A 15,417-nucleotide genomic window follows, 5' to 3' on the forward strand; every position below is an offset into this window, starting at 1 on the left:
AGATAATGAACAGAGGAAAGTAAAGTTGGTTGGTAGTCTGGAATAAGGTTTGTGAAGAGAATAGCTAATCTGCCTCTGGAGGGGACTCGTTATTATCTCTACGTTACTGGTGACTTGCCATTGGTATCCGTGGTAACTCCAAAGCCTAAAACCTAAGTCTTGTGAAAAAACGCTGATAACTGGGAAGAAGAATGCTATTTACTTGAAGAGAAATAGACTAATTTCCAGAGGCTCTTTAATATAAGCATGTATATTTTTTTTCTTCAATTTCAGCTTCAGTGATGTTAATAGTTAAAATTTAATTATTAAACAAGTAGATATTTTAAAACCCATTTTGCAGGATCTTAGTCTGAAAGTTTATTGGGTGTGCTTGGGGTGGAAAATTGAAGCTTAAAAATGAATTCATGTCTTCCTTGGTAACCTTGCACTTGCTGTCGTTTTCCTACTCAGCACTTGTTTGTGAATTCCTCTTTATTTAACAAAGAAGTATTTGGCCAGGTTGGATTACAGAAGTCTTTTAATGAACCGTGAGCTGTGCTTACATTACAGGTGTCCACGATGCGTTCTGTGGAGGAATCCCTCAGGAACAAGATGGAAGAACTTGAAAGGATTAATAACCAGTTTAAGGATGAGCTGGATTATAAAGACTATACTATACAACAACTTAAACAGGTATTTTTCTTGCTCTTAATTTTTATTAAATGAATGATGCAGGTTTTCCAAGCAACAGGAAATAGGTCAAAAAAAAAAAAAAATTGGAGCAAAATGAAAGTGGCCAACTGAAATTAGTGGTAGACCATGAAAGATATTCAAATAATTAGTCACTACAGAGCACTGGCAGATTGCTTTAAATACAATAATCTGCATAGTAAATACATATGTAATACATGCATGTAACCTGATCTTGTTGAGTGACATCACGATATGTTAATTGAAATGTCTTACCATAAACTCTTTTTATCAGCTTGAGTCCTTATTTATGCTATATGAAAAACTTATTAATTCTAGGCTGTCTTAAAGATTCTGCTTGTTTTTACTGTGTATGCTTTTCTTTCAACATGAAATATAGGAGCTGGAGGAAAAGGACCATAATATTCAAAAGTGGCGTGAGGAGAGAGATCAGTTAGTAGAAGCTTTGGAAGAACAGCTCAAAACTTTGGCTTCTAATGCCATACAAAAAGAGACAGAAATAGCAGAACTGAGACAATCTGCCTTAAAGGATTCAAGCAAGGTCAGCTCTCCTTTCCTCCTACCTGATTAGCTACCCATAAATTCTGTAAAACTCCTGTACCTGCTCTTTGTATTCTGGGTGTGGTTCTGTTCTTGAACACTGCCGTATTGACATCATGTGCAACTAACCTGTCACGGGTTACTTAGATTTACCTATGCCCGTGACAGGGGAAGCCACCCCGTGGCCCCCCCCCCAGGGCCCGGAAAGGAGGGGGAAAAGGGGAGTGGGATAAAACAGCGACAATCTAAGGAGGAAAAACTTATTTTACTAAATATGATACCAAAATACAAGATAACACAGTATAATATAATTGAGGCTAACAAATCAAACGAAACAGAGAGAGAGAGTCCCCGAAAACCGAGAGGCCTACTGTGAACTCTAGGCGACACGGCTGGAACGCTTCCCACTCTCCGAGAAGTTCGAGAGAAGAAGGAGGGCACTCCAGCCTGGGAACGAGATTATATAGAGTCCTGGTCCCGTGACTTATCATTAACCCTGTTGTTCTCTGGGATATGTAGTCTTCTTCTGTGGACTGCACATTCAATAGAAGTATCCATACTTTACATGATGTTATGATGTGGAATACTGATAGCAAAATTACAAAATTACAAAAACATGACATTCCACCCCTTATTCTACATTATTACATCATGGTAAATATATATATACATATATATACACATATGTAAAATTATGATATCTAAACAGTAGAATTACATGTAACATAACTAAATGTACAACTATAATAACTAAAATACACTACACATGCAAACATATATACATAAATACATAAAATTATTGACTGCACTCCCCCAGCATTAAATTCCCTTGTGGCACACATTGAACATCCCCATCCTTCTGCATTACCCACCAAGTGCACCCAGGTCCCTGGGCAAAGACAGTTCCACGGATAGGTTTGCCCTTTCCAGAAGCTGGAAGGACCCAAACAGCTTTTCCCAACATGTTCTTTACATGTACAACAGGGACCTTATCTCCTTCTACAGTGTGTAGGGGGCTAGATTGACTAGGACCATCACGATTGACAGATCCTCTAGTATTCACCAACCAAGTGGCTTCTGCCAGATTCTTCTCCCAGTGCTTAAATGTTCCACCACCCATTGCTTTCAACATAGTTTTCAACAACCCATTATATCGTTCAATTTTACAAGAAGCTGGTGCATGGTAGGGAATATGATAAATCCACTCAATGCCATGATCTTTGGCCCAAGTATTTATAAGAGAATTTTTGAAATGTGTCCCATTATCAGATTCAATTCTTTCTGGGGTGCCATGTCGCCACAGGACTTGTTTCTCAAGACCTAATATGGTGTTTCGAGCAGTTGCATGGGGTACTGCGTATGTTTCAAGCCACCCAGTGGTTGCCTCTACCATGGTGAGTACATAACACTTACCACTGCGAGATCGTGGCAAGGTGATATAATCAACCTGCCATGCCTCCCCATATTTATACTTTTGCCACCGCCCTTCCTCCCAGAGAGGTTTCATCCTTTTGGCTTGTTTAATTATGGCACATGTTTCACAATCATGAATAATCTGCGCAATAGCGTCCATGGTTAAGTCCACCCCTCGGTCTCTGGCCCACTTATATGTCGCGTCTCTTCCTTGATGACCTGAGGTCTCATGAGCCCATCGAGCTAGAAATAATTCACCCTTATTCTGCCAGTCCAAGTCAATTTGAGCCACCTCAATTTTGGCAGCTTTATCTACCTGATGGTTGTTTTGTTGTTCTTCAGTAGCCCGACTTTTGGGCACATGTGCATCCACATGACGCACCTTTACAACCATATTCTTTGTTCGGGCAGCAATGTCCTTCCATAATTCAGCGGCCCAAACAGATTTACCCTTCCGTTGCCAGTTATTTTGTTCCCACCTCTGTAACCACCCCCATAAGGCATTTGCCACCATCCATGAGTCAGTATAACGATACAGCATTGGCCACCTCTCCCGTTCAGCAACATCTAAGGCCAGCTGGACAGCTTTTACCTCTGCAAACTGACTTGATTCTCCCTTACCTTCGGTGGCCTCTGCAACCTGTCGTGTGGGGCTCTACACAGCAGCTTTCCATTTGCGATGCTTCCCTACAATGCGACATGATCCGTCTGTGAATAGGGCATATTTCTTTTCATTTTCTGGTAATTCGTTGTATGGTGGGGCCTCTTTAGCACGTGATACCTCTTCTGCTGGTGATGTTCCAAACCTTTTATCTTCAGGCCAGTCCATGATTACCTCTAGGATTCCTGGACGATTGAGGTTTCCCATTCGCGCTCGCTGTGTAATCAGTGTAATCCACTTGCTCCAGGTGACATCGGTAGCATGATGAGTGGAGGGAACCTGTCCTTTGAACATCCAGTTCAGCACTGGCAGTCGAGGTGCCAAAAGGAGCTGTGTTTCAGTCCCAACTACTTCGGAAGCAGCTCGAACCCCCTCATACGCGGCTAAGATCTCCTTCTCAGTTGGAGTGTAGCACTCTTCAGACCCCTTATATGATCGACTCCAGAATCCCAGGGGTCGGCCTCGGGTCTCTCCTGAGGCTCTTTGCCACAAACTCCAAGTGGGGCCTTTCTCTCCAGCAGCAGTATAGAGGATGTTCTTTACATCCTGTCCAGTCCGTACTGGCCCCAGAGCTACAGCTCGGGCTATCTCTTGTTTAATCTGTTCGAAAGCCTGCTGCTGCTCAGGGCCCCATGCAAAATCGTTCTTCTTCCGCGTCACCTGATAAAGGGGGCTTACAATGAGGCTGTAGTTTGGAATGTTCATCCTCCCAAAGCCTACTGCACCCAGGAAAGATTGTGTCTCTTTCTTGCTAGTTGGTGGAGACGTGGCAGTGATTTTGTCGATCACATCTGTTGGGATGTGACGACGTCCATCCTGCCACTTTATACCTAAGAACTGAATTTCCTGGGCAGGTCCTTTTACTTTGCTTCGCTTAATAGCAAAGCCGGCTTGTAGAAGAATTTGGATGATCTGCTCTCCTTTTGTGAAAACCTCTTCTGCTGTATCACCCCACACAACAATGTCATCAATGTACTGCAGGTGTTCAGGAGCACCACCCTGTTCCAGTACAGTTTGGACCAACCCATGGCAAATGGTTGGGCTGTGTTTCCACCCCTGGGGCAAACGGTTCCAAGTATACTGAATGCCCCTCCAGGTGAAGGCAAACTGTGGCTTACATTCTGCAGCCAAAGGAATAGAAAAGAAGGCATTGGCAATGTCAATGGTGGCATACCATTTGGCTGCTTTTGACTCCAGCTCGTACTGGAGTTCCAACATGTCCGGCACAGCAGCGCTCAGTGGGGGTGTGACCTCATTCAGGCCACGGTAGTCTACTGTCAGCCTCCATTCTCCACTGGCTTTACGCACTGGCCATATGGGACTGTTAAAAGGTGAGTGAGTTTTACTGATCACTCCCTGATTCTCCAACTGGCGAATCAAATCATGAATGGGGAGCAAGGAATCCCTGTTGGTACGATACTGCCGTCTGTGCACTGTCTTTGTAGCAATCGGTACCTGCTGCTCTTTTACTCGTAGCAGCCCCACAACAGACGGGTCTTCTGACAGGCCAGGCAAAACAGACAGCTGCTTAATGTTGTCCATGTCTACAGCAGCTATCCCAAAGGCCCAGTGATACCCCTTAGGATCCTTGAAATGCCCCCTTCTGAGGTAATCAATACCCAGTATACATGGAGCCCCTGGGCCAGTCACAATAGTATGTTTTTGCCAGTCTTTGCCAGTGGGGCTTATTTCAGCCTCCAACACAGTCAATTCTTGAGAGCCCCCAGTCACTCCAGAAATATGGATTGATTCTGTCCCTTCATGACTGGAGGGCATTAGGATGCACTGTGCACCGGTATCCACCAGCGCCTTATATTCCTGTGGTTCTGATGTGCCAGGCCATCGAATCCACACAGTCCAATAAACTCTATTATCCCTTTCCCTCCCCTGACTGAGGGCAGGGCCCCTCTATTGGTTACCTGTGATGACTGGAGCAACTCCACTGGTGGTTGGTATGTCTAGTAGTTCTTTCACCCGTGCTCGTAGTGCAGACGTGGGCTGATCATGCCACTTCCTCATGTCTTCTCCACGGTCACGTAGGTAGCGCCACATGGAAACACACGGTGCAATAATACTGTTGTTCTTTGCTCGAGCTGGGAAGCGTGTGCGTTTAACAGCTGAGACTTTTGATGATGCAGGTGAGGAGTAGGACTGGACTAGTTTGATCAGATCCTTCATTAGACCTGGTGGCCCGTACGAGGATTGACCTTCATCAGTTGTTTCTGATACTATTACGGGATCATTGCAATTAGTTGATGGAAACAATTTCTTGCACATTTCATCTACTCAGTTTTCTAGCCGTGAGATGGCAGAAACTGCGGCATGCAGTTGGGGGAGCTGCTGATCGGTGGTTTGAAGCATTATAATCAGCTCAACAACTCGGGGCCATCTGTCCATGAATCCTTTAGATCCTGATACCAATGACTGTGCAATTCTCTCTGGTGCTGTACTTGTGATTTTCTGCCACATGTCAGGATCGGTCCTCACTCTCTCAGGGTCAAGTTCGCTTGGATCAGGGCTGTACAACATTTTCGCCATGGCCAATTCCCTCAAGCGCTGAATACCTTTTTGGACGGTATTCCAACTATCAAATTTAGGCTTCAAAGCATCCTTATAGGGGTACCTTTCTCTCACGGCTTCTAACAGCCGCAACCAGAGAGTGGCAGCTCCATCCGAACATCTGCTAATCCCTCTGTCGATACCTGCATCTTGGGCAATGCTTCCTAGTTGGCGAGCTTCATTACCATCTAGAGACAAGCTGTTGGCCCCGTTGTCCCAGCAGCGAAGCAACCAAGCAAGGATACCTTCATCTTGACGCCGTGTGAACTCCTTTCTTGAGCCCTGGATTTCAGTCAGCTTCAGAGGTCGACAATAGGTGATTTCCTCCTCATCATCAGTCTCTTCTTCGTGCCTCTTGGTTTTTGCCTTTGCTTTTTTCGGTACTGCTCCATGCCCGGCACCTGGGTCTTCTGCTGCCCCGCCCTGTGCTTCTCCTTCTTTTCGTTCTAGACGCATGGACACCAGTTTCCATTTCTTGCCTTCCACAGGGGCAACTGATATTGCTACTGATGCCTCCTGTGACTGATCAGAATTAACTTGGGCTTGAATCTCAGATCGGAAACTCTCTCTCTCCAGAATAGTATGATACAAAGCACAGTATGCATAAGCCAAACCCCACATAAGGTTTACCTCCTTAGATCTCTGACCCAAATACTCACTTAATTTCTTAGGGTCCCTTAGGTGTTCAAGAGTGAAATCCCATGACACTGCGGGTCCCCATGCTTCTAAGACTTTTCCTAAACCTTTCCATATTCCCTGCCAGTCATCATTCTCTGGTTCTGGAGGAGACTTCCGCATAGAACGAATGCATAGGAACATATATGCATTCATTAATAGTGATAACATGGATGCAAGTATGAACCCTATCTCAGTTATTGAAAGGCGTGTGGAAACCTGAGAGTACAACCTAAATAAAAAGGGTTTTTTTAGCCTGTACAATGAATTAAACATGGTGCTGTTTGTAAAATTGCCTGTTCCATCTGGGATGCAAGTACTTGTAAGATTCGCAATTCCATCTGGGATGCAAGTGTTTGTAAGATTCACAATTCCATCTGGGGTGTAGGTGCCAAAATTCTGACCATACCACATCTCATAAAAGTACCAGGCAGGTGTCTCCATCAGTATCCACCTTATTAGGCTATATACCTGCACAATTCCACAACACCAAATTATGGTGTTAATAGTTGACCAATACTTTAAGAAGATCATAATTGCTTTCAATCCCTTAAACAGAGCAACTGGGATGAAGAGTGGATTCATAGCTGGCAGGCTCTGTAAAAGTCAGAGCTAGCTAGCTTTGCTCTAAGGGAGAAAGAAATCCCTTTATTTTCTACACAAAAGTTAGATAGCAGTGCTGAGAATGTACAGCAGCCCTTAATGTTGACAATATGTCTGGTATTTCAAGGTCACGTTCTCAGTGAGCAGCTACGAAAAGATAACACTCCCCTAACGAAGCTCTTTAAGAGTAAAGAGAGAGTCGTTCTAAAAGCTAAAAAGCTCTATGCCCGCATCCTCCACCAAAAATCTGTCACGGGTTACTTAGATTTACCTATGCCCGTGACAGGGGAAGCCACCCCGTGGGCCCCCCCCCCGGGGCCCGGAAAGGAGGGGGAAAAAGGGAGTGGGATAAAACAGCAACAATCTAAGGAGGAAAAACTTATTTTACTAAATATGATATCGAAATACAAGATAACACAATATAATATAATTGAGGCTAACAAATCGAACGAAACAGAGAGAGAGAGTCCCCGAAAACCAAGAGGCCTACTGTGAACTCTAGGCGACACGGCTGGAACACTTCCCACTCTCCGAGAAGTTCGAGAGAAGAAGGAGGGCACTCCAGCCTGGGAACGAGATTATATAGAGTCCTGGTCCCGTGACTTATCATTAACCCTGTTGTTCTCTGGGATATGTAGTCTTCTTCTGTGGACTGCACATTCAATAGAAGTATCCATACTTTACATGATGTTATGATGTGGAATACTGATAGCAAAATTACAAAATTACAAAACCATGACATAACCAAAAAAAGACCAGCTTTTATTTTTGTTCTTCAGAAACAGAATTTCTGTTAATTACTAAAATTTCAAATTTTTCAGTAGTTCAGATAAGCAGATGTCAGTTTGATGCTTATGATCCTACAATCATACTGGACATCTGTAGCTTTTTCCGATAATTCACAGCATTTCCGGATCCCAAGCTAGGCTCAATACTCAGACAGTAGTTCTGTCTCAGGTTTCTTACTTTCTTTGCTTTCTCTGAGGTAGTATCTACAATGGCATGAAAAGACAGAAGGGGACGTGGAGAGAGATTAAGGGAAGCATCAAAATGCAGAGGGGGGATGATCTCTGGAAGTTGCATTTCTTATTCCAACATCCAGCTTTTAATCAGGATAGCCAATCTAAGCCGTAGCATAGAATTTCAGAAGCTAAACAGAAGACTAAATGAGTTGTGCTCTTTTGAGAATGTTTGGATTCACTTTCTCTGAGAAGAAAGATGTTCTCATAGCAAAACTTCCCCTACAACTGCCGACTTTCTCACAGTACCGAGGATTTGGGAACAAATAAAAGCTCGGGTTATTATATCTTAAGAGAGATGAAGGCTGAAGCACATAAGTAAAATAGAAGAATCAAAATATATTGTATTACAACTTCCCAGGCAATTCTGTGACTACTGCACTTGTAACAGTGACCGTACAAATCCATGAAATGTTACTGTTCTTGAATAGTTAAGTGTTCTAGCCTGCAATTCTAAAACTGATGCTACTAAGTAATTGCAATACTGCTTGTGTGTGTTAATTCCTTTTGCCAATCCCACAACTCAGCAGTTTTTACTGTTTATTAGGATAATGCAACTGTGATAGAAGAGTTAAGAAAAGAACTGGCTGACAAAGATGACTTTATAAAGGAATTAAAACAACGCTTTAACCACAGTAGCCCTCAGTGTTTGCCAGAAAAACCTTTACTTGAAGAAAGACAAAGTAGAAGGAATGACTCTGTAAATGAAAACGTATGATTATATTTATAGAAAGTCAGTACGTAACATCTTGTTAACCCCTTTTTGTTCTTCTGTTTTCCTAGGAGATACTGGAGCTGGAATCATTGTTCTTGGCATATAGTCCTTTAACTAAATATTCAGTGATGAGTACTTGTTGGTTCTTTTTGTCTTCCACTCAAACATGAGTTCTCATCTTCTCAAAAATATTTTATTTACTAGAACACCATCTCTCTGTGTACATTATGGAACTTTTCCATGCAGTTTTCCATGCATTCGTATGTGGATGCTGAAGATTAGGCAGAGGTTTAGCCTTTGGTGTTCTAACATAGCAGCTGTGAGCGTGCAGAGTATGGGGGGAATGGATGACAAAACGACCAGCGTTACAGATTTTGTCCCTAAATAATGTCTCGCTTTCTCTCTTTTGGAGGCAGAATACTGCCTGAGACTGTTAGTGAGACCCAGTAGGGTGTATCTGAAGATCACACAATGAATAGATGTTACTACCTTCCCACACTTGTGCTGTGTTTCAGCTTACGTGTTCATGTGGCGTCTGAGCCTGAGGTTTTACACTGTAACTTTAGAAAACTGGAGATATTTTGGAGGTCTAATGCATAGCCTAATCTTTACTCCTTTTAAATATTTACAGCCTAGGAAACAACAAAGCAAAACTAAAACTGGAGAAAGTATTCCATTAAGATGCAAAGCTGAAGACAATTATTTGTCACGTCGATGTACTAGGAGCCTCACTTCATTAAATGAATCTGAGGTTAGTATGAAACTTCAGATCTGAAAATGTTGTGATTGTATTGCTTTTGATAAGGAATGAGTAGGAAAAGATCTCATGTTCTCTAAACAATTCCCAAGTTTTAATTTATTTATCCCTTTCAAGGTGATCAGATCACCTGTTTTTATAGCCTTTGATAGGAATAAAAGCTGTTGAAACAATTGTGTGATGAATTTTTTTCAGGTGCTGTTGAAAACTGTCCTCATGTTAATGCTTATGAAGTGGCTCATGATTAGATAAGTTACTTGGAAAAAATTCATGGAGCCACTGAAACGGGCACAGCAAATTGAACTTATTTTCTTCCTCTGCAGGATTTCTGGACATTGTTTTGTTAGCAGATGATGTTAATCATTCCTATATAAGTTTTTAATTGCTAACTTTCATAAAATAGCAGTTACATATATTTTAAAAACAAAGTATTTATTAACCAACTTAATTCTTGGAAATACAGTGGGTGGTGATACTCCATTCAGATTCCTAGCAGAGCCTGATAAAGTGGCTCTGACTACTTTTTGTCTTTCTACAATCTTTGGTAACTTTTTGAGAGGAAGAAGACTCCCCTCAGGGGGTCGGAACAGTGTAAGTAGTAAAAGCTGCTAGTCTGTGTTTGGGACACTGGAGTTTGCTAGTTACTAGCAGCAGTTGAAGCAGCCATCTACCATTTTCTGAAGTCCCCAGCAGCCTGTCTTCCATGTGTTCAACCAGCATCTGAACTCATTTTTGATATGCTAGCTGAATTCCTGCCATAGAGAAGGAGGAGTCCAGGTGATCTCAGTTCTGACTTTGTTGTTCCTGTTGAGAAAAACAGGATTGGGTGGATTGTGGACAGTAAGTGCTGCTGGGGAAATGCATACTGACATTTCCCTGTCACTTAGCTGTGCATTTGCTGCCATTTGACCATGAGCAGGTACATGATAGCCTTCAGCTTAAGTACGGTGTCATTGCTTGAATGTCTGTATTCTCTCCAGGGAAAAGATAGCAATGGAGTTCTTCAATGACTTGTACTGGGCTTGCACCTTGCCAGCTGGACCTTACTTATGTAAATAACATCTCTAGTGTAGAAGAGGAAGGGCAAATTCCCTAAGATTAAGCTGGAAGTTAATCGAACACTTGAATCAAATGCTCCTGTTCCTGCCCAGTTCTGACACAGCAGAGTTGAGATGAAGAAAATCGTGTCAGTTCTACCACCATTCTCTATAAGAAAAAAAAAAGTGTAGTTGTCTGTGCCCTTGAGAAAAAATGACTTGTAAAGTATCAGGCTCAGTTTAACATGGAGAACTTTTTTTGTGATCATAGATTGGAAATAACTTTAAATGTAACAAATTCTAGGAAAGAGGGGTAAAACTCTGCTGTAACTGAAATAGACTCCTTCTGTTACAAGTGTTCTTAGAGCAGGAAAATCGAATGCTTACATATCCTTTTCCAGATGCTTTATAGCTTTTTAATCTCATGGCTACCTTAACACTTGCACTTAAAATTCTTCTGTGCTATCAGGAGCATTTGGAAACTGTCCTTGACTCTTCTGGAGTGTCCGCAGAAAATGGCAAAACTAGTCGGTTCCCAAAACCGGAGCTGGAAATCCCACTGACACCTCTGCAACCTGATAAGATGGAGATAAAGCAGCACGGCAGCATGATACCTTTAGGAGTGAAAATGCCTAAGGCAAAAAAGAAAAGAAGTGATGACATGGATGAGGTATGACCTAGACCCAACAGAAAACAAAATATCTGATGCCTTTTTACCATTCTCATTTAAGCATTAAAAAAATGCTATTTCTACCTCAGTAAAGTAGTTGAAGAATTTAATCAATGAACTGCTTTAATGAACAAAACTAATAGCCAAGCTCAGTGATAATGGTTTAAGAGAAGGGAATTTCTCTTAACTCCATTGTGTATTTTCTTTGAAACCTGTAGACATAAATCAGCTTTTTAGACATCATGAGATGTCTAATACTGATATCTTAATGTCCTGTTTTTATAATTGAATGCTTATTTATTATCTGATTTACAGTGGAATAGTTACCACTAGCAGATACTTCCCTACTATTAGCAAAAGTGTTTAAAGTGTTCACTTTTGTGACATCAGTTGTTCTTTCCAAAAGAATCATGGCTGAAACTTGTCTTATTTTCCCAGGATTTTGTGAAAAGTGAGAACACGAAAAATACAAACTCTGTCATGGCTTTTAATTCACCCTCTGCAAGTGACGAGAAAATGGTTGGTTTTTGTTCTAGTTTTGAAGCTAGCTTGGGACTTCCTGTAATTGTGTGGTCACACGAAAGAAGCAGTGTCTTATCCTTATGTGTATACCTGAATGGGAATCTTACATGCTTATGAGCTCTTCCTATTAAATTCCATAAGCTAACCAAAGGGCAAGTCAGTCTGTCCCCAGAGCGTGTAATGGCTGTACTGTGTAATGATTTGGAGGGAAGGATATTGCACACTGAATAGTTGGGAAGAGAAGCTTTAGTGTATTATCGTGTGCTTTTGTAAGTGAAGCCCTTGTATTAAACTAAGGTTCATATCATTAATATGCATGGCAGTTATTAAAAACAGATGTTCACATGTGATAGCAGTATCCTTGGCATGGTCAGAGTATGAGTAGTAGATTTTTCCCATCTGTTGTCTTCTGTTTTGTATGTTTTTTATTTTATGTAATTAGAACAGCTTATGTAAGAAACAACTCCACAGCTTGGGAGCTACTTTTAAAGAAACTACTGCCTTATTAAGAAACTTTAAGAAACGTATGCCTTGAAATAGCTGAGATTTTGACAACTCCCTAAAGGGTATAAAATTGTCTACATTACTTGCCGTTGTGGTATCATCAGCATAATGAACAGAGGTGTCAGTAGTAAAGCTCAAAATGTCAACTTAAAATAACGTTGAACTAAAATGAAGTTTAAACAATGCTCTTGTTTCACATGTTCACATCTCTGTTGAACAGAAATCCGGAAAAGACTACTTCCTGAGAAAGCGAGTACATGCTTCAAGACTGACTAAAAAGAAGGATGAAACACTGCAAAAAGTTGGAGATTTTATTCAAAGCTCTCCTTCTATTATACACTCTAAAGGTTGGTGTAGAATAAGTTTTATTCCATGTTTTCTAGACATTGTAGAATGGCTTGTTTCTGCTGTAGGCTATTAATGTATGTGTTCTTAGAGAACTTGTCTGCCATGTTAAGTTGTCTTGTCCTTTGATTTATGAAGTAAATGCATTTATTCATCTCTTCAGAGATTCATTATTACATTTGTGAAAACCTACAAGTATGCAGAGAAAGTTGGTTCTGTCTTGTGCTTCTGTCAGCACGAAAGTTAGGCCTGTTGTTTAACGCCTGCTGAAGTTTCTGACTTCCAGCGACTTCTGAGCCATGATTGTCTTTCATACTCCATTTTAATGCGTGCTTTAAGCTGCCGTACCTGAAGCTATAAACTGTTTCAGCTATAGAAGCAATAAAGAACCTCGATGAACAAATACAATTTCTGAGTATTTTCACTTAAATTTTACGTGTCATTTATAAACCAAGTTTGTTACGAAGCTTTTTTTGCATTCATTGATTTAAAGACTCACAAAACCAGTAAGTTGATTGGTTTACGTATCAAAACAAATTTCTTCTAGCCAAGAAGCTGATGTCAACAGTAAGTTCTCCTAAATCAAACGAACCTGAAAGTCTCGAAGAAGGAGAGACCAAGCCAAAACGATCCAAAAGGAAGCTGTATTCCACTGTCGTTTCTGGCCCTCTAGATATACCTGCTTCTTCGGTAAGCGATTATACTGTAGTCTTGGCTTAAAATAAACTACTAAGGAGTCCAAACAGACTGGAGGTTTCATCTATTTGCAGGGGGAGGCTGAAAGTACTGAGGTATTTCTTTATTCTACCAAGTCATTCTTGTTGGTCTTCCTGCTGTTCTGTTTTAGTTTGTCCTCAAAGATCTCTGTGTTTGGCTGGCTTACAGTTTACTAAGTAGGTGATGTAGCAATCACGGAGATGTCTTCTAATTTGGAATCATAGATAATTTCAGTGTGTTGGAGTGGGATTATTCTACTACACGCTTTTTTAGAGCACAACTTAGACAGCTTTTTAGGTATGCTTAAACTATGATCTCCTGTCTAAGCCAACTTGCAAAGGACCTGATGTGCCAGTTTCATGACTCTGTCGGCAGCTATTGTGCTAAGAACATTCTTGCACTGTTGGAACTGCATCTTTTAATTATATTAGAGTCCTTTTTCTGTTCAGCATAGTGATCATTTGCCCATACTGTAATATCCCTCTGAATTTTTTGATGATTTGACAAATGATAGGGGCAGAAACCAAAAGGTTATTTTTTTTTGTTAGAGGATGAAGAAGATGAGACAATTTCTTCTCTCACTGTAGTTCTGAGAACATGGAACTGAACCGAGAACTGAAATTCTGGGCAAGTCATAGCTACAGGGATTGAGGCTAAAAATGTTTTCTGAACGCTTCATGTTTCACAAAACAAGTATTATAATACTCTTTTGAAAACAAGTATTTCAAAATGAAAGCTGCCTTCAGGCTTTCCTCAGATGTGTGTGCTTTTTTAAGATAAACAGGATTTGGTACATTCTCCATATTTGTTCCTTGTGATTACGCTGCATTAAAATGATCTCAGTATCCCATAGTTTTCTGAATAAAATATAATAAGCAAATGCTATTCTGAAATCCATTTAGGGGAAGAAATATGTTTGCGTGGGTCAAGAAGAGCTTGTCAGTCTTGTGCGAAAAGATGAGTAACTTTTGAAATGTTTTCTTCAGGAATCTGAGGAACAAAAGAAGGAAAGTGATCATCTGATCATCAAGCGATGGCTGAGATCCAGAACAGCTAAAAAACCTTGAAGAAGCATGTTTGTTCCCCTTTCTCAGGACATACTTTTATCGTATTATTAAAACTGGTTGTTAATAAACAGTAACAGTTACTCCGTTGTGTTCTTAAATTTGTATATGGGTGTACAGTGTCTCTCTGACAGTTTCAAACTGACTCCATTGAGGCTGAAATAAATACAAGCTTTCTTAAACTGGGTTTGGATTTTATTGTGGTTAAGGGTTTATTTATTTTTGTCTTGCCTCCCCTGTATAGGAACAGTATCTCTAGGACTGATTGCTATTTACCCATTGTGCAGTAATAACTGTACTTGTTCAGGATGGCCTGGCTTGCTTTTTTCACGTGACTTTTGTACTTAGCAGAACTCTGGCAGAGGGAAGAGCATGAATACACATTAATATTTATGTATACTTAATTTTTGGGCCTTTTTAAAGAATTTTCTTTGGAGAGAAGATGGTGCCAATTCCTCAGTGTGGAAGAAAGGTGCTTTCCCTCACTTGTGCAAATTCAGCTTTAAATTAATAAACTTAGAAAAATAAACCCAATACATTTGGGGGGAATTCTAATATCCCAAATACTGTTCTCCCCCTCAGTGAGCTTCGAACCTTTAGATGCTGTTGGATGAATTAGCTGAAAGGTTCTCAGCTGGCAGTATGTCCTTGTGTTGTCTCCAAGTCCAATAGTTCCTATAGATTCAATTGCTCAGGAGGTAAAAACATGGATGAAAGCCGACTTGGGTGAATATTTGAGAGTTTGATGGGAGTGAATTGCCTTAAAAGCAGCTGGTGATAGAACAATATACTGATTGTATTTAAAAAAACCCACAATCGTACTATTTGTTGCTGTGCCGATAAGCTTTCTCCTTGCTTGTAGGCTTGTGAGATCCAGGTTTGCAGAAAACAATCTGTGAAAAATCATGGGAATCATGTGGTTTTAT

The 15,417-nt window shown here is 40.9% G+C and overlaps 1 protein-coding gene across 3 annotated transcripts; it reads left to right on the forward strand.

The window, feature by feature from the left end:
- Positions 1 to 529: 529 nt before the first annotated feature.
- On the forward strand, positions 530 to 14,667 carry LOC146755933 (kinesin-like protein KIF20B). 3 transcript variants are annotated; one of them, XM_085525049.1, is made up of 8 exons: positions 530 to 672; positions 1,070 to 1,231; positions 9,507 to 9,626; positions 11,139 to 11,339; positions 11,778 to 11,858; positions 12,586 to 12,712; positions 13,258 to 13,400; positions 14,414 to 14,667. In XM_085525049.1, exons 1-8 carry the CDS (start codon positions 559 to 561, stop codon positions 14,492 to 14,494), a joined length of 1,029 nt encoding a protein of 342 aa, XP_085381175.1. In that variant the 5' UTR covers positions 530 to 558; the 3' UTR covers positions 14,495 to 14,667. The 3 variants fall into 3 exon arrangements, with proteins under 3 accessions (XP_085381175.1, XP_085381176.1, XP_085381177.1); XM_085525050.1 differs by lacking the exon at positions 11,139 to 11,339; XM_085525051.1 differs by lacking the exons at positions 530 to 672; positions 1,070 to 1,231 and adding an exon at positions 8,458 to 8,872.
- Positions 14,668 to 15,417: the final 750 nt, after the last annotated feature.

The sequence above is a fragment of the Coturnix japonica genome, chromosome 29, assembly GCF_054131305.1.
Source record: "Coturnix japonica strain WE chromosome 29, WE-NBRP24, whole genome shotgun sequence".
Classification (NCBI taxonomy): domain Eukaryota; kingdom Metazoa; phylum Chordata; class Aves; order Galliformes; family Phasianidae; genus Coturnix; species Coturnix japonica.